This window comes from Protopterus annectens, chromosome 2.part2, assembly GCF_019279795.1.
Source record: "Protopterus annectens isolate FY-2018-M chromosome 2.part2, PAN1.0, whole genome shotgun sequence".
NCBI lineage: Eukaryota > Metazoa > Chordata > Ceratodontiformes > Protopteridae > Protopterus > Protopterus annectens.
The window spans coordinates 459,144,686-459,171,575 of NC_056730.1; the positions used below are offsets into that span (position 1 = coordinate 459,144,686).

Sequence of the window (26,890 nt, forward strand, 5' to 3'; positions counted from 1 at the left end):
AAACGTTCCCGTGAAGAATCACATCAATGAGGCTGCAAATGGTGCTAATTTTATCACTGGAGAAGGCCGAGTGCTGATCCAGGAATGTTTTAACAAACTGCAGATTTTTTTCATTTTAACAACGTTGTTTATCAACAAATTAAAGGGGTTGCTATGGGGACTAAAATGGCTCCTGCTTATGCAAATTTAGTATTAAGTGGATGGGAATCCAGTACCCTTGTCCACCTTCCTGGCTTCCATTTACCACTGCTATATAGATGATACTTTTTGTATGTGGCAGGGTTCGTGACAGGAGCTAAATTCTTTTATTCAATAACTTTCCAACAGCATTCCATTTCTTTGCTTTACCATTTCGGGATGTGGCTCTAAAGTTCAGTTCCTGGATACAGAAATTTTCCTCAACACTGATTCCCTTTGCTGGGAGTCCACTGTTACCACACAGAATCTAATGAGGTGGGATTTAAATTCCATGCATCCAGTTTTGTACCACCAATGAATAAACACATCGAGATATTACAGAAATGCATACTCAAAGAGTTACATTTTGGTGGTCATACCAATGAGGGTTTTCTTTTCAATAATTTAAATCAAGCAGAGTGGGAAGCCCTTTGCAAGCTTAAAAGTAGGAAAGATCTGGTTATAGTTCAAGCAGATAAAGTGGGTTCTATAGTTGTTATGAATTTGTCTGATTATGAAACTGAGGCCAACAAACAGCTTCAGGATGCCAGATTCTATATGAATATGTTTATTGATCCAACTTCACATTTCAAAATTGAAATTGATAATTTTTTGGATATGGTTAATAGTGAGGACATCATACATGAACAAACCTGTTTTCATCTTAAAGTTAGTGAACCTTCTTCTCACATCTTTATCTGCTTCCCAAGGTGCACAAAAGCCTTCATAATCCCCCGGGGTGGCCAATTCTGTCTGGAAGGGGTTCCTTAACGGAACCCATCTCTGTTAATCTTACCAAATATCTTATGCCTTTTTTGATAGGAGTTAGGGCTAGGATTAAAGATACAACAAAGTTTCTCAACATTATTTCTGACTCTCAGGTGGAAGATGAAAGGCTATTGTGCACCTTGGATGTAACATCATTATATACTAGCATCCCTCACTGGGCTGGCCTTATGGCACTTGAATTTTGGCTCACCGAACTGGATTTGTACAATCCCAGGTTTAATACCTTTTTTCTTTGTTTGGTTGAGCACGTATTAACGAAGAATGTTTTTCTTTTTAATGGGAAATGTTATTTCAAGGTTCAGGGTACCGCTATGAGGGCGGCTTTTGACCCCATTTATGAGGACCTTTTCATTGGTTACCTGGAACATCACATGATCTATGATTGGAGCCATAATATTTTTATGGATGAAATGAACATTTGGCGTAGGTGCCTGGATGACTGCTGGATGATTTGGAAATCTGATGCAATATATTTACAAGAATTTGTCAGTTATTTAAATGACAATAAATGGGGCATTCATTTTACTGTTGCCTTCCATAGAAAGTCCATCCCATTTTTGGATGTTCTGGTTAACAAACAGCAAGATGGCACTCTAGCTAGTACAGTTTATACGAAGCCCTTTCACGCCGACTCATTACTGCATGCATCCAGCTGTTATCTAGGTCATATTGCAAAAAACATTCCAAAATCCCAATTTATGAGGATTAAAAGAATATGTTCAAATCAGACGGATCTTGTCCATTTCAATACGGATTTAACCCACAGATTTATAGAATGGGGGTATTCCAGTAAACATCTGTCATATACTAGTTCCATTGTGGACAAGATATCCAGGGATGGACTTCTCATTTATCAAGGTTCTAAATCACAATCAGGTTTACTACCACTTTTGGTAGAAATACTAGACATCTTAGTTGGTACAAAACACTGGGACATTCTACATTCTAATGAATACTTGGCCAAGATATTGGACAATAGATGTGCTTTCTCTTATCAGAGAGAGGTTACTTTAGGGGGACATCTTAGTTTCTACAAGAGACATTCATCTGTTCAAGTGAAAACCCAATGCACCTTAGATGGTACTAGAGTATATGGTTGTTTTCCCTGTGAACATTGCACCTTCTGTAGGTATGTATTGAAAACCAAGACACTACAAAGGTTTTTGAAATCCGGACTTTTACAAATTGTAGTAGCAGTTGGGTGATTTATTTAGCTGAATGTCACTGCTCTGCATTTTACATAGGCCAAACATCCAGGTCTCTTAAATTACAGATGTCAGAACATTTGAGTAATATCAAAAATAAGGTTATTACAAATGCCTTATATAAACACACATTGGTTCATAAAACGGCTAAGTTCCATCTTAACATCACTGACAAGGTTGTAGGTTTAAAGTTTTCCAAGCAAAAATGGCATGAATATCTTAATAAAAAGAAAAGGTCATGGATCATTTGTTTGGGGTGGTTTGTTCCCCTCCCGGACTCAATGACCACCTATAAGATTATACATTAAATGTAGTATTGAGGTTTAGTCTAGTATGTTTAAATATAGGTCTCTGTTACAGATAATTTATTATATTGGGCTCTACATAATTTTCTAGCATTGTTTTCTCTTTCTTCAAGTTCTTTATGTTTTTTATTTTTGGTTTATCAAATATGTCTATATATCCTGCATTTAACAGTTTTTTTATGTGGTTATACTGAATATATTTCCTTGTGTGGCTGTATTGTATACACATTTTACTGTGGGTGTGTTTATTACACTTAATTAAGTGATAACTTTTTTGTTCTGATTGGTGGGACAATCAAGGAATATATCTTTAAAAAGGGTGTTATTAGTGCATTTCTTTGTTTTTTGTATTGATAAAGGTCTTCAGGAACGAAACTGGTTTGCTTCATGTTTAAATAAAAAGATTGGATTCCTCTTTGGTGCTGGCCGTTTGTATTTTCTTAAAAGAAAGCATCATCCTCAGCAGCCTATTTGCAAATAGGAACTACTTAATACGATTCATTGATAACATTTTTGCAGAAGTCAGCAAATCACGGGCTTCCAAGTTTAAACCTATTCTGTTATACAGGTTTTCTTCAGCATCCAATCAGCACACTGACTTGAAGTGAACCCCCACTACACCCAACTGCAACCCAACTGTGGCCCGAACCATCAGCTTTCCCCTCCCTATTAGCTTGGACTTGATACCAACTCAGGGCGTCATCACAAACAACTGACACATAGTCAAGAGTAACAGAGGCATTGCTGCTATTTTAGGGGAAACTCCTACTTTTACACATAAGAAAACTAAGACTTTACATGTGTCTTTTGAACATTCCAATGTTCCTTTTTTGCTTAAACATTCGGAGAACTATTTAATAACCAGGCATGTTCTCATGTGGATCATGTGTTGCATGCAATTTCATATACAAAGGATGTGAATTTTATTTGTCAAGATTACTTTCCGTAGATTCTTTAACTGTCACAGCACCAGTGTTGTTTATGCAGGTATTTGCAGTACATGCAATAGCTTCTACATTGGAAAGAGTAGCAGCAAACTATCTAGCTGCATTAAAGAACATAATGAGGCAATTCGTAACAAGGACTTAAAAATGCTAATGGTAAATACAGTTTGTTTTGTCGCCAATTCCAAAACTTTACTTTTTTTGTAAGTGAACAGGTAAATACTTTTGTGGGGATACTGATGCTCTACTTAAAGTATAAGAACTTAAGTGGCAGCTTTTCCTTAGAGAGGAATTTTACCCTGGTTTGAATGAAGCTTTGAACATTAAATGTGCACTGCGTTGGCTCATGTAACCCCTGAACAGCCACTTACTAATTTGTCTGTGTATCTTTAACATATGAATGTATACAAACTGATTCTTAATTTCTTTTTAATTCAATGCTATGTAAGGGCTACCTTTCCTTTATTTTATTTTAACCTCTGGCCTAACATTGTCTTTGCCCCCACTTTGTTTTCACCACCCAGATAATTTCTAGCAATGTTACAATACACTGAGCGATAATTTCTGACAAGGAATTGCAATAGTTTTTGTTTACTCGGTTTATGTTGCCACCAGTTCCTTCTGTTACAGTTTTTTTTTACTGAACTTCAACAATGCTATGTGAAATTATATGGCAGTTTTATCTGGGTGATGACTTAATCACAGGTTTAAATAATACTCAAAACATTAAAAGGCACTACATTGCCTCAGGTGTCCCCTGAATAGCCACTTTCTTTTTGATCCTAGTAACCTGTGTACACTTAATTCCTCCATGCTTTGTTTGTTATCACTAACCAGTTTTACTACAATTTTATTGCTTTAACCATGAGTTGCAGAAAATATTTGCTTTTATATTTTACTTGATCATTGAATTTACTGGCTGTTTTTACTGACTGCTTTACTATATTTAGTGGTCCACACACTATGTACTCACCCATTACAGTTTTTTCTGAAGAAGTTCCTGACACTAATAAAGAATGAAAGCATTCAACACTGGTTCAGCTTAGTACTTTTCTCCAGGGTGATAGAAATGTTTTATTTTTTTAATTTAAATATATATATGTGTGTGTGTGTGTGTATTTTATTTATATATATATATATATATATACACATAAACATGAATATATATATATATATATATATATATATATATATATATACATACACACATATACATAAACATAAATATATATATATATATATATATATATATATATACACACACACACACACACACACACACACACACACACACACACACACACACACACATACACGGATTCTCTTCAGAAGCTCAAAGTTTCAAAACTCTGAAATGCAAATGATCGAGCTCATAAGATCAAAGTTTTGAAACTTTGAACGTTTTGAATGGAGGTCGCCGTACAGCACAGAACAGGAAATTTACCATTTTCCTCACTGTAGTGCAATCTTGCAGTTGATATATTTATTTAGCGGGAGGTGTGGGGGGTGCAGGGGGGCTTGTCCTCTGCAAAAACATTTTTTTTTCTGTTTTTATTTTTTTATTACAATTTTGAAGTTTCAAAACTTCGATCTTATGGTCTCGACCATTTGCAGTTTGAAGTTTTAGAAACTTCGAGCTTGTGAAATAGAGCCATATACAAACATATTTTCTCTTGAGTTCTAGGACTGTTCCTTTAACTTTTTGTGCCAGGTACAAAAAGACCAGAGTATGCCTATAGATATACAGTGAACCTCATCATATTACCTCTTTTTGTAATGCCATACTCTGTTTGACCACTTCTTTGTAGGCAGTAGGCTTGCATATGTGAGGAATACTAAGATGGAAAGAGAATTTTTAGTCTAGTGCCAGATACCCACTTCAAGGGCCACCACAGGGAGAAGCTGAAAAAATGTACACTTTTTTATCTTACCGCAAAGCTTTACACAATCCAAACTTGACAACAGCACAATAACTACTTACTGCTAGTTCTCTTTTTTCTAACTCTGAATTCTCTCAAGGAAGCAGACATGCTAATATGGTCTCGTTTTTTCAGAAAGTTTCTACTTGCCCATTATCCACTGTGGGCACAGCTGATGAGATTATAATGCCGTAGTCTGTACTATTAAATCATATTCCCCTTCGCTTGGAATGGAAGTAGTGAGAAATATTGTTAGTTTTGAGAACTCCCAGTAAAATGTCAATGGCATCTTCCAGAGAAGCTTACATATTTGTTTCCTACAAACATCTGTGAAAAGTTATTGCAGAACAGGAAAGAACTAACTGAGATAACATAATCCGTTGAAAAAGTGATATTTTGTTAATTTGAGATGCTGTCTTCCTTCCACTTTCCTTCCCTGAATCAGCCAGAATGTTATACTTTCTTTCTTGCAAAATTCAGCTAATTAGTGAAGCAGATCTCAAAGGTTAACAGGTTTATTAATTTTCAGACTACAAAAGGGTAATCATGTTTATTATGCATGGGAAGGGAGGAATGCAGTTTTATATGACAGGACATAGAAGAATTGTGGATTTTGTGCCCAAATACTTTTATGACTTTAGTGGATACCTACTACTGATTGTTAACCCATTGCCTGCTAATGTTAATGGTGTACAATGACAAAAAGGAGTTACAAGTATCTTGTCATTTTTTTCCCTGGCAAAGGTCTTTAGTTGTGATAGGAAAAATGATGCAAGAGCAAGGCTAATAAATTCCTAAAGAAAGTTATTGTGTCTTTCGGTTTACCTGGTTAGGGGTCGCCACAGTGGAACTCCGGCCCGCTAATGATTGGCAGCCGATTTTTTACGTGCCGAGTTAAATTCCTAAAGAAAGTATCATGAGATTTTACTCAGCCCAACCATGGTGTGCACTGAGTAAACTAAGACAGGTATGCCATAGAGGAGAAAAAAATACTAAGTCAATATTTTTAATATGTGAAAGTATGGGGATCCTTCTGTTGGGACGAAAATATATTCTGGGGAAAGGAAATGTTGTGTTTAGGGTGAAGCTGTCATTTAAGTAATTTGTAACATATGGCTTTAACATATAAAAAAAATTGTGCTTGCTTCCCCTATGACTCTCCATGCTTCACCCTGACAAAAAGTTATAAATAGCATTTTGCAAGGTGGCAAGCTCACTCCTGCACCTGTATGTGGGAGGCTTCATCCCTTCACTTTTCTTATTTAAATACAGTAACTTCATGGCCATACAATCATGGAGAAAAGAGAAAAGACCTCAGACATCTCATCACTGCTGGTGCACAAACAGAAATTGTACCAGCAGTTATTTTCTGTAGCAAACACTGCAAAGTTGAGCGTAATCAACTTTAATTTGATCACCTGAAACCTCATTCACTCGTGCCACATGAATTACTAGGATAATATTTATGCTATGCAGGAATCATGCTGTTAAGATGTCAAGATGAATGCTGCCAGCCACATACTGAACACAACTGTAAGATTCAAAAATGTAAAAAAGTTAAATGGTCAGAAAGTGTAAAAAGGGTAGTGACACTGTGAAGGATCGCTGATTAAGACCGCTGCCTCACAACTCCAGGGTCCATGATTCAGTTCTGACTTCCAGTCAGTGTCTGTGTGGAGTGTTTATGTTCTTCCTGTGCCTACATGGTTTTATCCAGGTCCTTCAGTATGCCCCTAAAGACATGGTTGACTGGCTACTCTTAACTGTCCTCATATATTATACTTACCTTTGCCCTTGTGACCTACATCACGGATAAAAAAGGAAAAAAAAATCTTTATGACCATCCTGTTAGCTAGATAATAAATGAAAAAGATTAAAGTGTCTAAAACATTACAAAGTATCATATAGTGAATGACCGAGTGTGACAAAGTCTTTCTTTTAACACCTGTAGTTGTGCTCAGCACTGAACCACATAGTTAACTTGAGTAATATTAGCTAGCTTGAGAAAGGTACAGTACAATTCAAGACAAGTTAAAATTCTAAACTGCTGGCAATTGCTTCCAAAGCTCCCAAACAGCACAGGATGCCAAACCACATAACTCGTAAGATTAGAAGAGCAAATGCACACTTACAAATGTTGCTCAGAAGTGGCAGGTTGTTAACATATATGTGGACTGGACTGTAACGCCTGCAAGCAGCCAGAATTTATAAAGTTTTGTTCTTCAGTGTCCAATTACCTCAGCATATGTGCAGTATGAGGTTACGGGGACAACATGTTCAGCAGAATCACTGTAAGAGTGCAAACATATCTTCAATAATACAGTGAAAAAGCACTGAACATGTTAGCATTTCATGTGAAAGATAGTGTATCTTACAAAGGTACTGTAGGATAGTAGTCAAAGATAAGTCTATGCTTTCTACAAATCTTCCTTATACAAAACAAGAAAGTTCAGCTGTCACACACAGAGCCATTATTTAAGCAGTGTCCTCATTCAAGAATGTGTGCATGTATGTATATGTGCATGTGTGTGTGTGTGTGTGTGTGTGTGTGTGTGTGTGTGTGTGTATTTAAAAAAATGTACAAACAGAACACACACACACACACACACACACACACACATATATATATATATATATATATATATATATATATATATATAGATTCACTTCAGAAGACTGAAAGCCCAAAATCTTGAATTTCAAAAGACTGAGATCAAAATCTTGAAAGTTCAAAAGACTGAAAACTCAAAATACTGAATCACAAAATACTGAAAACACATAGGATACCAACACTTACTATATTCCAGCACAACTACATACAGAAACAAATAAAAGATAAACCATTTGCCACTTCTCCAAGTATAAAGAGGGGGGCAAGCCCTCCTACACCCTCACACCCCCTCCTACTTAAATATATCAACTCCAAGATCGCACTCCACAAAACAAAATGGCAAACATACCATTATGTGTTTCATGACTGCCTGTTGTAACCTTAGTCTTGTTCCCTTCTAACTTGCTATAGTACAACATAACTCATGTTATCAGAGTTGATATATTTAAGTAGCGGGGGTGTGGGGGGGGTGGAGCCCCCCCCCACATGGGGGTGCAGGGGTGCTTGCCCCCCTGCTTAAACTTGGAGAAAAGCAATATGGTTTGTCTTGTATTTTTTTTCTGTATCTACTTTTGCTGGATTATAGTAAGTGTTGATATCCTTTGTGTTTTCAGTATTTTGAGTTTTCAGTCTTTTGAACTTTCAAGATTTTGGTCTCAGTCTTCTCAAATTCAAGATTTTGGGATTTCAGTCTTCTGAAGTTAATCTATGTATATATATATATATATATATATATATATATATATATATATATATATATATATAAATATATATACATATATACAGATAGATAGATGGGAGTGTCTTTTATAAGCAAAACTCCCAAGTGTTGGCATCTGTTTTGTGAATCCACTTTAAATGTCAAAACAGATGGTAAACTGGCGTGCAAGATCAACAATTCCTAGATTTGGGAATATGCTGCTTCCCCTGGGACTGTGTGATCTTGGAGTTAGTATATATAATAAGCAGGGATTGAGGAGGGGGGGCACAAGGGGACTTGCCCCTTGCAAGAAACAATAGATTTGTTTTGCATGGTCCGAAGCAGTACCTCAGAGTGTGCGCGCTAGGGTACCTTAAATGGTGCATATTTGTTTCAGTAGCATGTGTTAATGAATAGCATAAAGGACTCATCAAAATCCTACTTCTTATTTAAAACTTTGATTGTGGCATGTAAATTGCTGCTGCTATATTTTTTACACAAAAATGATCTGGAATGTAATAGCAATAAAGTTAGAGTTCTTCACTTAGACCCAGTAGAAGTACAACGTATACTTTATGACCTAATAAAAGGTGCTAGTAGCATTACCTGAATTAAACCATTTCGGAAATTATCTGAAGTTTTCAAAATATCTTCCACAGCCCACCACTGGTCAACAAGATATAGAGCCACAGCTATTGGAAGCAAAGCAGAGAAATGAAAAAGACAATACTACAAATGCACTTCAGCTATTTAGCAACAGACAGTCTTGTGTACCATTAGCTAATTATAGTCATCTTATAAAATGGAGCCAAGGCAGTACTAACATACAAAATACAGTCAGTAATATCCACGAACTGTTAAAAGAGTCATTCTTCATCTGCAGCATTATGCTAAGGCCATCATTTTTGCTGACAATAAGGCCATTTATTCTAAATGTACGCCGTTATTCATCTCACTGAGAGAACGAATTAAACCAGTGACATCTTCCAGCAATGAACTTCAACTCCAATTCACTATCCTATGCCCAAAACATGATCATCGGCCATATATAATTGATATCCCAAACTACCCATGAGGACAATGTACCTGGAGCCTTTAATAATGAGGGGCTACACCTACTTATTTCTTCTAAATGATGCTGGACATACAAAGATTGCTACTCAGTAACCGGAAGTGTGCTTTTGCAGTCTCACATCTGGAGGTCGAACATCACTATCCTGGATATCCCATGTACTGCTTTGATTGTACCACACCCTAATAAATGTCAGGGGGTTGTTGCCAAAGCAAACAGATCACTTACAATCTCTGTAAGACAGAACTCGCTCGCCATTCAATCCTATCTCCCCAGCCAGCTCCCCCAGTGTTCAGACTTACTACTTGAATAAAGGTCAACAACTAAACTAAAAATGAAAATACCAAGCAGCAGCAACCAGATGAAAAAAACGGCACGGATTGTTTATTCAAAGTATTCAAAGTAAGTGCTTTCGGCTGCAAATGGTATTTTCATTTTTAGTTTAGTTGTTGTTTTTTTGTCTGTTGGTTACATTTCGATATGCCTAGCAGTAACGCTACGCCTAGTATGGAGAATGGGCATAATAGGACTGCCACACAATTGCTTTTCTCGCAGGACGAAGAGCGAGACACTAGTTCGTCTAACAAAACTAATGTTATCAGTAAAGCTGACGAAGGGAAAGAGTTGGGCAACTTGACTATCTTGGTCAATCTTTTACTAACGAGAGTGGAGGATTTATCACAAAAAGTGGAGGCTAATGCCTCCGGCATCGTTTCTGGAGCCCCCGTTGATGCTAGGGGGGATTCTGTTGTAGCTGCACTTTCTGTAACACGTCAAGGAAATCCGTTGCCACTTCAGCCCTGTAATAGTGCATCTGAACATCTCAACACTGATGCTAGCGTTCGTAGGGCTAGTAGGGAAGCCACACAAGAACGAGGACATCAGTCGCCAAGGATTTTAAACGATGGCAATAATATAACCACCATACCTTCTATGGCATCGTTTCTGAGTAAAAAAGACTTTTTTGGAGCCTTAGCTAATCATAATGGAAATATGGTAGAGCAAGAAAGAGCGGTGAGCAACTTTGTGGATAAACTTAATATGTTTGATCAAAAACTGTTTAGATGCAAGAAATTGCAACTTGAAGTCGCCTATCTGCAAGAATGTATATCTAAAAAAGTGGTTCCTAAGGGACTACGCCAATGGCGCTATCCTGCAGGGTTAGTTAACAATTCAGTTTTTCATAAAGAGCTGTTAGCCCTTTTTGATACACAGGGCTTTGACTTTTTGTCATCCTTAATCAATTTTTATAACTGTGAAATCACAGTACTCATAAATGAACTTGAAGTACTGGAGACTGGATTAACGCAAGATAGTGATTTTCCACGTTATAAATATGATTATTTAATGATTTTTTCTAGTATAGAGGCATCTATGAGTAAAATGGCTAGTAATAAAAAACGTAAAATGGACAGAGACCTCTATGACTATAAAAATAACAAAGCCTATCCCCCTCCACTATTAATAGGGAATAATTCATTTAATAGAGGGGCTGAAAATCAGGTAGCTACCCCTACTGATAACATCGAAAATCAAGAGCAAGCTGTAGTTTGTAGGAGCGAACGTATTTGTAACCAAACCAACAATAATTACAATACTAACAGTGGCAACAATAATACCAATAACCAAAATCAGAATTACACACATGAACAAAATGACAATAATCAGGATTTTCTCAGGGACAACAACAGACATATGAACAACAATACCAGGTCCAACTACGGGGGTCAACCACAGAGGAGGAAGAGACGGAATCAATGGAGGAGATGATGCTTCCTCCAATGATGGGACCTACAGTTCTCACAAGCCAAAACTGTGATTTTAAAATTTACAACTACACGGTTTTGACTGTTGACCAACCAGTTGTTGAATTTTTTTTCGAAAGGGCTCTCTTTTGTCCCCGATAGAAGGGGCAATTTGGTTAAAACTATCATTGACCTAAAATTATTTGTTAGGAAACTGAACTTAGCAGTTTCTTTAGGTAATACACCTGCCCTTTGTAATACTTTGAGAGTATCAAGTGTTTTTAATCTGCCATTGAATTGCATTTTGAATATATTTGAAAAAGTTTGTGAAATAGATTTAAGAACTAAGCCTAATAATAATTTTTTTGCTGCAAGTAACAAAAAAACAAGTAACATCTCTAGTAATGAACTGGAATTTATTGCTTTGTTGCATGACTGTAAGGTTATAGTCATGAAACCAGACAAGGGAGGGGAGCTGGTGTTCATGGATGAATATTTATATGATAAAAAGATGTTAAACCATTTGCAGTCTGACATATATTCGATTTCCAGTCTTAATGAGATAAATGGAGCCTATAGGAAAATTTGGGGCATCTTGGATGATTTATTTCTGGAAGGAAGCATTGATTGTAACACCTTTCACTTCCTATCCATGCCAGCTCCAAAAATTCCCACCATATTTGGCACACCGAAAATCCATAAAAATTTAGTAGATCCCCCATTTCGGCCAACAGTTGACGGGAGAGGATCTATTACTTATGCTTGTGCGAAGTTTGTGGATGGGATACTTAAGCCAATGTTACAAGGTGAACCCCAGATATGTAAAGATTCCTGGGACTACTTGGAAAATCTTAGTAAAACTGGATATAATTCAGAGTATGTGTTTCTGGTAGTAGATGTAAAAGATGTATACACTGTAATTCCACACCAACTTGGTATAGATTGGACCAGGAATTTTTCTTCTTCTGTGCAGATGTATGTTGTGGAGACCCTCCTGGAAATATTTTTATCCAATAACTTTTTAGTGTTTAAGAATCAATTTTACTTACAAAATACTGGAATTGCCATGGGTTCACCATGCGGGTGTAGCTTTGCTAATAGTGTAATGGCATTCTGGGAACATCAATTTTTGTTTGATAATGAATTATATCAACAACATGTCACTTGGTATACAAGATACCAAGATTATATGTGTTTCATTTGGAATGGTTCACCGGATTTAATTTCTGACGTCATAGACAGCATTTTAATTATGACTGACTTTTTGGAGTTTACATACTCTGTGAGTATGGAAGAAATGCACTTTTTAGATGTAACTATATCTAAGGATAGGGTTAACAACAAGTTTAAATCTTTTATCCATAGAAAACCAACTCACTCGAATAGTTACCTTCACTTTTCAAGTTGTCACCCTTTCCATCAAAAAAGAAGTGTGGTTAAAGGACAGCTTGTTAGGGCTGCTAGGATGATATCAGAGGAGGCTGACTTTCTTAGAGAATGTGATAATATAGGCAAAATGTTCTTGTGTAGAGGCTACCCACATAATTTAATAAATCAGTTACAAGAGTTAGTGCAGACCAAAAGACAAAACGGTAATTTTAAGCCATTGTTGGGAGGTGCATTATTGGACAGGTTGACAAAGTTGGGCACAAATAATAATAATAATGGTTTGGTATCAAACAATATTACTTTTTTGTTCATGTATAGCATTGATTTCCAGGCTATTAGGGACATATTGACTAAAAACTGGAATATCATTTTGGAAGACAGAGCATTAGCTAAAACATTGGGCACACATCCAATGTTTGCATATAGAAGGGGTTCCAATTTAAAAGCAATTGTGGAAAAAAGTAGGAATACTAGTAAACAAAAAATATTTGGTATGCGAAAATGTGGAATGTGTAGCCAGTGTAAATATGTTGCAGCTTGTAGTAAAATCAATATTAATAAATTAAATATTTCCATTCAAGGAAACTTTAACTGTGAGTCAAGTGGGGTGGTTTATGTTGCTGTTTGCGAAAAATGTCCTTCCTTTTACATTGGCAAAACAGAGAGGAAACTAAGAAAGCGAATTTATGAACATTTATATGCCATAGGAAGGAACGATTTGACAAACGCATTAGCTAGGAACATTCTTGAATATCCAGAACACAGTTTCCTATTTGCTGTTATTCATCAGGTTAATACTGACATTAGAGGTGGGAACTGGCAGCTCCATTTAGAAGAGCAGGAGCTGTTTTGGAAAGTTAGAACATCTGCACAGCTACCACCAGGGCTAAATGATGTTGCCTCTATTAAGTGTATTTTAAAATTAAAAGCCTTACGTAGATAAATTAGTAGGCAATGATGCCTTCTTAGTAAGGTTATTAAATAATATGGTTGGTGTTTTTTATATTTATATTTACATTTAAATATATATATTTATATATATATATATATATATATATATATATATATATATATATATATATATATATATATATATTTATATACATGTTGAGTGGTTTTTATTATTATATATTAAATTTAAATTATTTTGTTTCATTGTATTTTATCGGATATTCATACTTATGTTTTTATATAGTTATATATTTATATATGAAAATGGGTAGGGGTCATACTAATTATGTATAAGCCTTATTAATTTGTTAATTTGTTAATTTGCTAATTGTTTAGGTCAGCTGAAGTGGATTGAATTATTATTTAAGCCCAGTGTAATGCTGTGGCTTTGTACTTTGTCTGAGGAAGGCTGTATATTATTGCAGCCGAAAGCGCTTACTTTGAATACTTTGAATAAACAGTCTGTGCCATTTTTTCATCTGGTTGCTGCTGCTTGGTATTTTCATTTTTAGTTTACTTGAATAAAGGTCACTGTAGATGTAGTCATGACAAAAACCTCTACAACAGTACATCCGGCAGCAGTGATATCTGTTTACTATGATCAGTAAGTACCAGATGTATTTTTGCAGTTAATGCAGGCAGTCATAAAATACACATTATTAAGCAATATTGCCATTTCTTTTAAGATTATCTTCTCTCATAATGTGTTGTGGTTCACAGCAGATTAATTTCTACATTTCTTCTGAAAGTAGGTCATGTCTGACCAATTTTTGAAATATTTACTTTTCAAACTGCAACTTCAAATCTAAACTACAACATGAGATACCATTTCCATCATTGTGCTTTGTGGTAATTTATAAGACGCACTTCACAGTTTCTTACTGTATCCTGGTATTTATAATAAACTGCCTTTCAACTAGCTCAAAATTTGGCAAGTGTAGTTTCAGCAAGAAGAATTCATTGGAAATGCACTTTAACAAACACACAAACCACAAATAAAAAAAAAATCTAACTTCTGTAGGAGCAAAGGTCAGCCTCCCACTGTGGAGGATTCTGACATACTACTGTCTGTGGTTGTTATATCGAATGCAACGATTATACTCTGAGACAAAGAATCAGTTGAGTTTGGTGAACTCTGCTTGACCAAACTTGGTAAACTCTGCATGACCAAACTGGTAGTTATCCACTACAACCATTACTGTGTAAAGCACCTATCTATGCCATTGGCCATGCCATTGAAGGAATGAAGCTGGGGCACCACAGGAGTTAGCTGAGTGGGAGATGATGTAATGGCCTCTGTTTGCTCATCTATCTTGGAAGCAGGAGTACAACTCAGCTGTTTGTATGACCTCCATTAAAGACCACTAACCCTGAAACTAAAGAGGATCACAAGTGAAGTGTGGATGGTGTGAGACAGACATCTAATAGAATGAGTGTGCAAAAGTGAATATGTGTGGAAGACATTACTGAATGTCACACTCCTTCAATAAGTATGCCAACAGTCTGCTACTACAATAATGATTATTGGCCTCCTGGTCCTTCTTACAACTGAACCCAAATCCCTGGTCTTCATACAAGCAAAGTCATTAATGTTATACTTCCAAAGACTTTTTTGTAGTTCCACCAGTGAAAGCACATATCCAGGTTCATCTGTGTGGTGTCAGCTGAAGAAGTGAGTTAAGAAAGGGGTCAGTGCAACAGTCAAAAAGCTAACAATGGATGTGTAAGAAGACAGATGGAGTATAAAATAAATGACAGCCTTCAGGACAAACAGTTATTGAAGGCCCATAATAATAATAATAATAATAATAATAATAATAACAATAATAATAATAATAATAATAATATGTTTACTGCAAGTTCATTTCTCCCACTGTTCAGTAATGTCTTGTTTATGCTGCCATTTCTTTATTGTATGGTCATCAACACCCCACTTTGCAAACTGACTAATTCTTACTGTCTCACATTGTCTAGAGTTACAGTGCCTTATCTGTGAACTAATATAATTTGTTCTGCGTTTATATCTCAGTTTACAGGGAGATATTTCTGCCTGCCTATCTCAGATTAAAATTAAACCCAACCACTTCACTCATGTTTGCTAGCCTTAATCCTGCCCCTAACACCATCCCTACACATTATCCTATGAAAAAAAATATTTCCCTGACAGTACCAATACACAAGACATTCCGATACACTGCACATGCATATAAAAATGAGCACAACACTAAAATTATCCTCTTACCTAGCTGACTTCTAACTCCAACCAGCAGACGCTTTCAAATGCACTGTTCCCTAATTCCAAAACACACCACACATTACCACAAATGTATAACACTACAACTATCCCCTTACCTATCTTCTGCTCTAACCTTAACATGAAAATACTCTCACCCATACTTTCACACAATACCAACCCACTTATATTTTGCAGCAAAAATGACATTCAGCAAATAAGACATTCAATAAAATTAATGTTTGCAAAGAACATTCTACAGTTCACTTCATCAACCACATAAACATTAATCACAGTGAACTGTTACCCTATATATATATATATATATATATATATATATATATATATATATATATACAAACACACACCTATACATACTGTGCACTCATATATATATCTGTACACATATACATCCATGCCTACACTTATACACTAATAAAATACTGATAAAACGGCTATGGTAAAAGTACTTATATGACATACAATATGAATATTATTTATCAGCACTCAGTGCATTATCAAGTATGTATCACCATTCTGTACACATCATCAATTACATTTAACTCACAAATATAAAAAAAAAATCACTAACTCATCATACAAAAACCCCACAAAAACAACATCATCCACATAAATCATACTCCTAGAAATGACAGTAATTATAATTTTAATTTATGTTATTCTCATTTACATTTTGTTGACCGAGTTATCCCACTTGGCTTATGGCCAACTTTCAAGTGATAGTGAAGGTGTTACTTATACTGATTCAGAGAAATATGTATAAGACTCTGGGTAAATTACTTAACTGCAGTATGGGTATGATAGCTGCCTGAGATTGGCGTGTTTGTGAAAATTGATTCATATTCTGCTGTGAAAACAAATGGAGATGAAATTTTACAGTTACAAAGGCTGTTTATCAGGTAATGTTGTTAAAGATGAAAAATGAAGCAAATCAATAGCGTGGTAGCAGAAGGACCTAATGAGAAGAAATGCAAGATTTATGATGAAAATTATCTCAAACTGCCCTGGTTTCTGACTGCAATGAGCTACCTTTATGTGCTATGCTACTCCTTGACAATACTTGGTCATGTGGACAAAACTGCATCAGGAATATGTGGCGATCAGCATGACAGTCCATCGAAGGCAACAGTAGTGGAAGCCCCCATACTAAAAGGCTAGAAAATGTATACAGCTGCATTTTCTTTGGATAGTTCTTGCTTGGGGGACAGAAATAGATATTTGGTCCACACCTCACAACTCTTACCATTTTTGCCAGCGCATTCTGATTTTTAGTCCTCCTTCACCCCCCTTTCATAACATATGCTACAGACAGGCTTTAGTAAAGAGTGCATGCACACGTTTTTTTTTTTTTTGCAATGAAGTGGCACCTTTCAAGATCAGATGACACTGTAGTAGCAGATGCAGCCTGGAAGTACAATGTGCGCATGAGACAGAGAAGAACTAAACACTATGAAAAGAGTTTACTTTAATACTTGGCAGCACTGTATCACATCATGATATCTTTTTAAAAATAAAATAAATCTAGATATTGCCACTTGTTCAGCAGGTCAAAGATGTGTGCAGTAGACCCATCAGTTGTTACCAGCCAGTTAGTGGGAAGTAAAATGTAAGCGACATAACATTTGAATGTAGTGGTGCCTTTCAATTATTGACTACTGTGGTTGAGGGGGCCGCCGTACCACACACATTGACAAGTGCCACTCATTGGGGCTTAATGATTAAAAAAAAAATTAATCCAAGCCATGATTGAACTAACATACTCCTAGATATGTATTATTTGTGCTTCTCTGCTATGGATGTCAATCCTTTTATTTCTAGCACACAGCTTTACTTGCCTTAGGCTGAGACAAGGTACTTTGCTTCATAAGCAGCTACTGTCTTTTTACTGAGATTCACACAACTGACTGATTTGTAGACAAATTAAATTGTGAAAGTGGCACTGATTATTAGATAAGTCAAAAAAGAATCTGGGATGATGAAACAAGATCTTAGTGTCACAGAAGCAAATTGCTGTGATCTACAGTGAGAAAACCTTTGAGTAAGGAAATGCATTATAAGAACTGATGGTAGGGTGGGGGACTCTCTTGAGGTAAGGCACTGACTTGTTGGATGCATGAGCTTAGTGGGTTGTCTTGCTGTTTAATCATTGGAGTGTAGTGACAGGGACTTTTCCCTGCTAATGGACTGTACTGATAGCAGACTGGAATGTTTGGAGATTTTTCTCTTCCTGACTTGGGTTAGCAAGATGAATAGTTAGGCTGACGATAAAAAAAAAATCTGACTTTTTGATACATGTTGTACAACTTGTTTTTATTTTGTTTGTAGGTTTGTATGTGTTTTTGGAATGCACATTACTATGTAAATGAACTTCAGTAAGAGGTGACAAACAGTGTTGGTGTATCAGGGGTCTAGTCCCCACTAACAGGGATCTAGAGATTTAGCCTGAGTCATGTTAAATACATCCATTTTTTACCCGTACAGAATACACACTGTCTGGAATTTTTACGTGCCGTTTAGGACTATGATTATTGCCCTTTTTGTGTCCATGTTTTGCTTATACACAATTGTAGGTTTTATTATGACTGATGCAACAATTTATGTTGTTCTAGTAAAAAGAAAAAAAAAATACCAATGATTTAATGTAGACCGACTTTACAAACTATGGCTATTGTCATCTTACAATAAAGATATGATAATATGCTCTTATTTTTGCACCATTTTTTTATGCTTTTTAATTAAACTATTGTTTTCATGTAGTATCCCACAATCCTCTGGAAGTATTAATATGCAAATGTTATGCTTTTTTTGTGCACAATTTTTTTTTGGCTGCATATAACTTTTTTGCAAGAGCATTTTTATATACTTCTGATGTCTGCAGGTTGGAAGGTATGCTTTAGCCTTTGAAAACATCCACTTGCATGACTTTTAATTTATTTACCCATCCTTTTGTTGACTGTGTTAGTCCCACTAGGCTGATAGCATCTTTTAGGGGAGACCTGGGGGTGATATTCATACTACTAGGAGAAATCTGGCCATGCCATAGGGGAACTTCTCCTTCTCTTTTTGATACATGCTGTGGGATTTTTTACATCCATCACAGCTACCAACAACTGAAGCAGATGGAGCCTCGGTTTAACATCTCCTCTGAAGGACAGCACACGCAGGAGTATAGCAACCCTACTTAGCTGCATGGCAGAGTCAGCAATCAATTTAACCGGTCTGGGAATAGAACCTACAGCCTTCTGCACCACAGGTGAGCATGCTACCTATTGCGCTACTGACACTTTTGACTAAAGCAGGTACCATGTTGACAAGGTATAGATTTGAAATAAGATTGTTCATCCAGTAAAAGAACAAACAAGATTGTTCAACCATTGGAGTTCACCCCTGACCAAATCCACTCTATTACTTACTCTAGTTCTCAGACTTTTCTGACACTTTTCCTGGTAACAACTGATGGACCTTCTGTAATTTCTGAATCTAGTCAGCACTGAACATTAATGGGATGTTTGCTGGTAAACTGTTATGTCCTACAGGACATTAGTATTTGCCTATGTAAACATTTGTTTTCATAGTTTCACACAGATGTATTAGAGTGAGACAACATTCAGCCTTATTTACTACAGGAATGTGAAAAGGTTTATTGAATTAAGAAATGTAAGGACTGCAGAGGCAGTTTATTTTATTTTATTTAGCCATGTATTTATTTCTCATTTTTAGATAGGACTAAGTGAACTGGTCTATGTATAATTGTCAGCTATGACCTGAGTGCAACTGTGCAATTTGTTACAAGAAAACAGTTAAATTACTATTACATAGATAATTCTGAAAGGATTGTAGAAGAGTTAGTTTACACCTCATAAACTATTGCTCAGATAATTTTGAAATGATTGCCAAAGTTAATTTATGAAGTTATACACAGAAAGAACTACATAGTAAAAGTACTATATTACAGAGTTGAAGAGAGTGAATATTTCATGAATTGTATGTTGCTAACAATCCACATTAGTAATACAGTATTACATACTTGTACGTGACATTTGCAAGTACATTGCTAACACTTAATAAAGGTAATACAGATGTTCAACATTATATCACTGTTACAGTTGTACATGCTGTATGGGTTACATTTTGCCAAAGACATGACAAACAACTAGTTGTCAAAGCCGTAGGGCACCTTCTACATGCCCTAACTGCTGTGCAGCTCATGGAGATCCATATAAAATCAGAGGTTAAAGTGCCAAATCTTAAGAATTTTTTTGCCACCAAAGTGTGCTCTCCCTGCAAGTTTTCTGGAACTGGAGGTCTGCTAGCACTCCTTCAAGGATGGCCAGAAAAGTACCATTCTGGAGAAAACCCTCCACTTCATCAATATTTTCAAAGAAATCTGTGTTTTCTTTTTCTAACTAAAAGTATCTATTTATGCCATGAAATGTGTTTTATGGACTGTTGCTTTATTTTTTCTATTCCATATGTTTTTCTTTGAAAATGTTTGTATGTAAAAAGTTTAAAAAATCACTTTTCTATTTTTAAAACTACTTTTTGGTGTTGAAAAAGTATTTTTTATGGGATGTGTGTTTGTGCGTCTGTGTGTGTGTGTGTGTGTGTGTGTGTATATGTGCGTGCATGTGTGTATATGTGTGTGTATGTGTGCATGTGTGTGTGTGCATGCATGTACATGTTGTGTGTGTGTGTGTCTTTTTTTTGTGAGCTGTCAATGTCCTTTTTATCTGAAAACAGTGAATTTTTTCTCAAGAGGCTTACTGACTCACCCCTACCCATTTGTCAGACTCTTTTTCTGCCTAACCACTGAGCAATTGTCTAACTCTGCAGTTCTTCCTTTCCCTATCTACAAGGAGAAGAAAACTTCTCAGAAGTCTTCAGGTGTCAGGCCAGCATTTTTACTGCCTTAGCCACAGATGGGTGACTGCTGAGGCCAAACATGGTTCCAGGGACCAGACATCATTGTCTCTTCATCCCACTGGTGTAGTTCCTTGGGATGTCACAAAGGACCAGGAGTTTGATGCATCCTCAGTGGCTGTTGGGCTGTCCCATCCTGGCAAGAGAGAACCACTTTTGCCAGTCTTGGAGGAGAGAGAGTGGATGATGTCTTAACATACAGCAGGACTAAGAAGCCTAGATCTAAGGTTGGTGTCCCTGCCATGTGTCAGTCTTTTTCCAGGGGTCCCCTAAGAAAAAAAGAAAACAAAAAAATTAAGCATTTTTTTTTCTCATGTTTCTGTCACTGTGGACAGACAAGAGTTGCTGGTCTTTGTTTACTAAAGGTTTATTTCAAACCTTTAATGTTTTAAACCCTGTTTTTTTAACTGTGTTCTAAAAGATAAAAGGTTTCCTTTTTCTTTCTGACACTGACTCCCAGTCAGAATAGCAGGGACTTGGAAGGAAAGTATTTTTCTTCGTTGAATTATCCTCAGTCTGAATATTCTGATTCTAAAGAAAATGTTTCTTCAGATATTCCTTAGGGTTACCACCTGTCCCACTTTAAAATGGCAAATGTCCTGAGATTTTAGGACAAAAATATTGCCTATAGTTTATGTAATAGTTGCAAAAACAGTTATTCTGTATCAGAAACAGCACAGAATAAGCAACTAATGCTACAAGAATAAGCATTTGAAAAGGATATTCCTCCAGAAGGGTTATCTTTCTCTGAAACTAAGACTAAATTTAAATAATTATTTCAGGTGGAACAAAGTGAAATTCCAGTCTCCCAGCAGAAGTATTACGATTTGTTACAAATGGATTTTCCTCAGCTTGCAGATGTTCTTCCTGTTTTACCAGCACTAGAGGATAACTTCTTAAAAGCCTGCAGTGTGCTTGTCAGCCAACCTCCCCACCCTATAAAGTCTGATAGGTTACACAAAGTACCTCAGATACATAAATAGCTATTTTCTAATCCCAAATCAGACCCTGCAGTTATTTCCTTACCGAAAGAATCTACTGCCAAACATTCTGTAAATGCGAACCATATTCCTTCTGACAAGGGTGGGAAAGTTTTTAACAGATTTGAGAAGAAAGTTTATTCTTCTGCTACCGTAACTTTCAGAATTTTACACTACTAGGTCATACATTAAAAAATGTAATGACCTTTTTTCAGAACAGGATGCAGTTTACTATTAACCTTCCTTCTTCAGAGATTAAAGCATCTCTGAACTCTTTAATAGCTTATGTTTCTCAAGTAACCAAGCACTCTTTTGAAGTGTTCCAATGAATCTGCTGATGCTCTACCCAGAGCAGCTGCTACTGGATCAATCACAATAAGGTTTGCCTGGATAAGTTTTCAAAAGTTGCAGAAGATGTTAAAGCTGAGATTTTAAATTCTCCTCTTCACAAAGAAGTATTATTTAGCCCTTCAGCTGCTGAGATCCTTATAATATATCTGATGAAAGAAGAAAATTGATTTAAGAGGTTATCCAATCTTTCAATCCTCCTTTTCCAGGTTCAGTAAGAACTTTCTTTTCAGTTCAGGACTCTTTTACAGGAAACAAAACAAACTGTTTAAGCAAAATACAAGCAAACAGAACTTTAGAAAGCAATGGCGAGGTGGCTCAAAAAAGACGGGGGGGGGGGGAGCCTTCCAGAGCCAAGGGCAGTCCAAACATTCAGAATAACTTCTTGCTATTGCTACTTACTTTGGACGCATTTCACATTTTCCCTGAGTTGATATCACCAAGGTTAAAGGTCAATTTTGATCTTCAAATTTTAAGAGGGCTGTCTGCAATGAAGAAAACATGTACACCTAGCCCTAAGGGGTGTACAAATATATTTACTTTATACTAGACCCTGCAATATGTGCAATTTCTGTTCCTATATTCTCACGGACAATATATTTGTACACCCCTTAGGGCTAGGTGATTTTAAGATAAGGGCTAAAGGGGATTGTATGACTAGGAATGTGGTATATATGGCATCCTGTGACCTTTGCCAAGCATTCTATATAGGAAAGACGAATTGTTGCCTGAGAGATAGGATCCGTGAACATGTTTACCACATTAGGAAAGGGAATTTGCACAATGCATTAGCTAGACATGTACATGATGAAGGTAGTGACCACTCTTTTATGTTCAGGATCTTAGAACAGATTCATACCTCGATTAGGAGGGGAGATGTGGACAATTACACACAAGCTAGAGAAACACAATGGATTATTAAATTCAGGTCTGATATGCCACCAGGACTCAATGGTAAAGTTCCCTTAAGACCATTATTGAAATTGAGGAGCCTGAAATATAACAAATAATTGGACATGTTTGACAGATGATTTTTAGTATATAGTTTGTATTCTTGTCTTCTATTTAAGTGATTGAATAAATATATTCAGTTAGAAATGTACTCCAATACAGATGTGTAATGAATTGTAGTATTCATACACAATGTATTTTAATGATGCACATGCATATACTTATTTGTGCATATATATTTTTAATACATATCATATTGATGTGCATATGTTCTTAGGTAATGGCTCATTGGTGTCAGTAATGTTTTAATAATGATTTTTAATATTTATTGTATTAATTAAAGAGAAAGAGTACTAGGTATTTTAAATTTCGCGCCTTTTTGGGTATTTAAACTTGTTTCTATGGATATTTTGTTGTATAAGGTCTGAAGAAGCTAACCAGCGAAAGCGCTAACCTGCACAACAATTATATTAAATTCGTTCAGTTCTTACTCGAGAGTGTTGGATTATTTTATTCCTGCGAGCGTATTTTTGGATGGGACTTTGCTATATTCACTCCTTCATTGCTTTGCTCTTTTGTGTTTTATCATTTATTTTGTTTTTGCTGTATACAACGGAGCATTAACTCCGAGCGGAAGGTACACTTGTTTTAAACTTTAAAATATAGATTCCTTATGAAGTAGTTTCTCTTTAACACTATACATTTCACCAACTTGTACAGATATTTGTTCCAGAACACAGCCCTGAAGTAAAGAAAAATCACGTTTGTGTCTTTCCTTAAAATGCATAGCAATATTACTTTCAGTTTTGTTCTTTTTTTATGTCCCTGACATGTTCTTGCAATCTGGTTCTAAATTTCCTTTTACTTTCCCCAATGTAATACAAATTACAAGGGCACCTCAGGGCATATATAGTGCTCTCACTGTCACAAGAAAATCTACCAGAAGGGGAAAAATGAACACCATTTATTTTACCAAAACTAGGGACAACATTAGAACATATATAGTAGAATACGTAGAGTTAAAGAGAAGCTACTTTATACAGAATCAATTTATATTTTAAAGTTTGATACTTTGTTGCCTGTAGGTTTAAATTTGGAAATTAATTGGAAACAACTGTTATGTAATTAGTGTTGATTAATGGATTATATAAGAGGTTTTGTATTTGAGTGTTTGTATTACTCCTGGAAGGCTGTGTGCTGAGGCACAAGAGTGTTTTGATTGTTTTGTGTTCTTTTCATTAAACTTTTTTACTGTGGCTGGTTGTGGATTTTTTATCTTTCTATCGAGAGCTGTTTTGCTAATTTGTTCTTTGGGTGGGTTATGGCCACGGATCCATCTTGTAAGATTCCTAGGTTCTTCAGAGAGGAATCCATTTTACTTCAAAACTCTTCACAGAGAACAGCGGACAACTATATTGCGCAAGGAACTGTACAAGGAGCTGTTTCTATCTCTACTTCTGGTGAGCGTTTTTCCACTAATGTGAATGATGTTCCATCCAGATTTATGGAAACATTTTTGGGGGATAGACAGTTTAGAACAGATAATCTATTTTCTACTGTGGGACAAAGTGTTTCTCTAAACGTACCAAAAGAGACTTAGGACTTATGTGACAGTTTAGAGAAATTATTGATTGCTGAAACAAAAGTACATTTAAATATATTAGGCTTACAGCACTATTTAGACCTTAAAATTTCACCTAGAGGTCTTTGAGCATTTAAAAGCCCTACTATACATTTTAATATGAATGATGAGACTGGCAAAGCTTTTTGCGATCAGTGGGTGGCAGCAGCACATCGTTGTGAAACAGAATGGCTCTCTATCCTTTTAGAAAGGGATATGCTGAAACACAGTAAGTTGAAGGCAGAGGTTAAGCGTACCTTTTCTGATTTGTCTCCTTTGGTAGCTTCTACCCAATTAGACAATATACTGTGAAAATTTAATTAGAAGCTACAAAATCTTTAATCGTCCATCAGGTGCTTCATCAAAGTATTAGCTTAAGGGTGTGCACACACAACAAAGTATAAGTTTAAGGGTGTGCACACTTGTGCAACCAGCTTATTGTACGTTTTTTATTTTTTATATTTTCCCCCTAAGAGATTTGTTTGTTTTTCAATTGAATTGTGCACGTTATAGATCACATTAAAGGTGGGGAAAATTCTGAAATGCTTTATTGTGATCTCATTTTTTTATATCACAAAAACCTGGCATTAACAGGGATGTGTAAACTTTTTATATCCACTATATATATATATATATATATATATATATATATAATATACATCTACAATTTAGAAACTACTGTTTTCTGATACTTAGTGCTGAATAAAATGGTAATTTACCAGAGTATCACTTTTAGTTTTAAGTCATTTGACTTTGAACAATGTAAAAATTGCACGTATAAAAATAAATATTTAAATGAGTCTTTGCAACCTCAGAAATAATAATATTGACAAGAGTGTGTTCAGCTGTTATCACTATTCCACCTATGTCAATACTTGTTACTGTTAGGTCAGCTTTTACTTTTTATCATGCGAGATATCTCTGTTCATCTGCTATGAACACATGATCCCAAATGCATATATATATATATATATATATATATATATATATATATATATATATATATATATATATATGTATATATGTATATAAACACACACACACACACACACACACACACACACACACACACACACACACACACACACAGTTTCCTTTTGAAATGCTGGCACTCGAAATGCGAAGTGCCAACTATTTTGAGTGCTAACACACTGAAAGAAAAAGGCCAAAAAGCCAGGAGAAGAACGAATGCCAAAAATCGCTCTTTTCTTTTAAACTTCTTTTTTTTGCGGGGGAGAAACATTAACAGTCTGGGAAATGTCATTTTGGACTTAGTAATATGCAAGTCCATTCTTTAGGCCATTAAGTCTCCATGTTTCAGGACTCGCTCTAGGTGGTCTTGACATTTAAAATAGTTACACGCACACACACACACACACACACACACACACACACACACACACACACACACACACACACACACACATACACACACACTCAAATGTATGAGTAATAGTCAGGCATGCTTACTGTGATACATATTATACTGCTGCAAGAATGATGACAGCACAGCTGATCAAAAATAGATATCACCGAAACTACACCAATTACCCCTTTGCACCAACTTAATCTTATCTGCAAATGATAAATTTACCTCCGTTCATGACTTCAACCCCACACACTGATGTACAGCAAATATAACAGTACCGAAGGACACCTAAACAGCTATTCCCTTCCCTAGTCATTACTCTAACCCTAACCTGTGAACATTTGCACATACACACTCATGTATATCCAAAGGTTTTGGCATTACTGGCCACTTTAATTTACCACATTTACATTCTCCACTCCCAGAAAGAAACATTTGATATTGCAAGTTTTGTTGCTTCCTGCAGTTGACTAGTAGTGGATTCGACAAATTCTGACACCAGAAACAGCATTTGACAACCTGAGCACTTGATAAAATGTGTGGTATCCATATGCAGAGAAATGCATAATATACACACACACACACACACACACACACACACACACACACACACACACACACACACACACACACACATATA

General features: G+C 36.0%; 1 protein-coding gene across 1 annotated transcript in view; it reads right to left on the minus strand.

Moving 5' to 3' along the window:
* Positions 1 to 26,890, minus strand: part of LOC122795957 (soluble lamin-associated protein of 75 kDa-like) — a 747,318-nt gene that overhangs the window by 33,353 nt on the left and 687,075 nt on the right. The window contains exon 4 of the mRNA XM_044064439.1: positions 9,257 to 9,342. Within this exon, the coding sequence (XP_043920374.1) occupies positions 9,257 to 9,342 (86 nt within the window). The remainder of the gene's footprint in view (positions 1 to 9,256; positions 9,343 to 26,890) is intronic.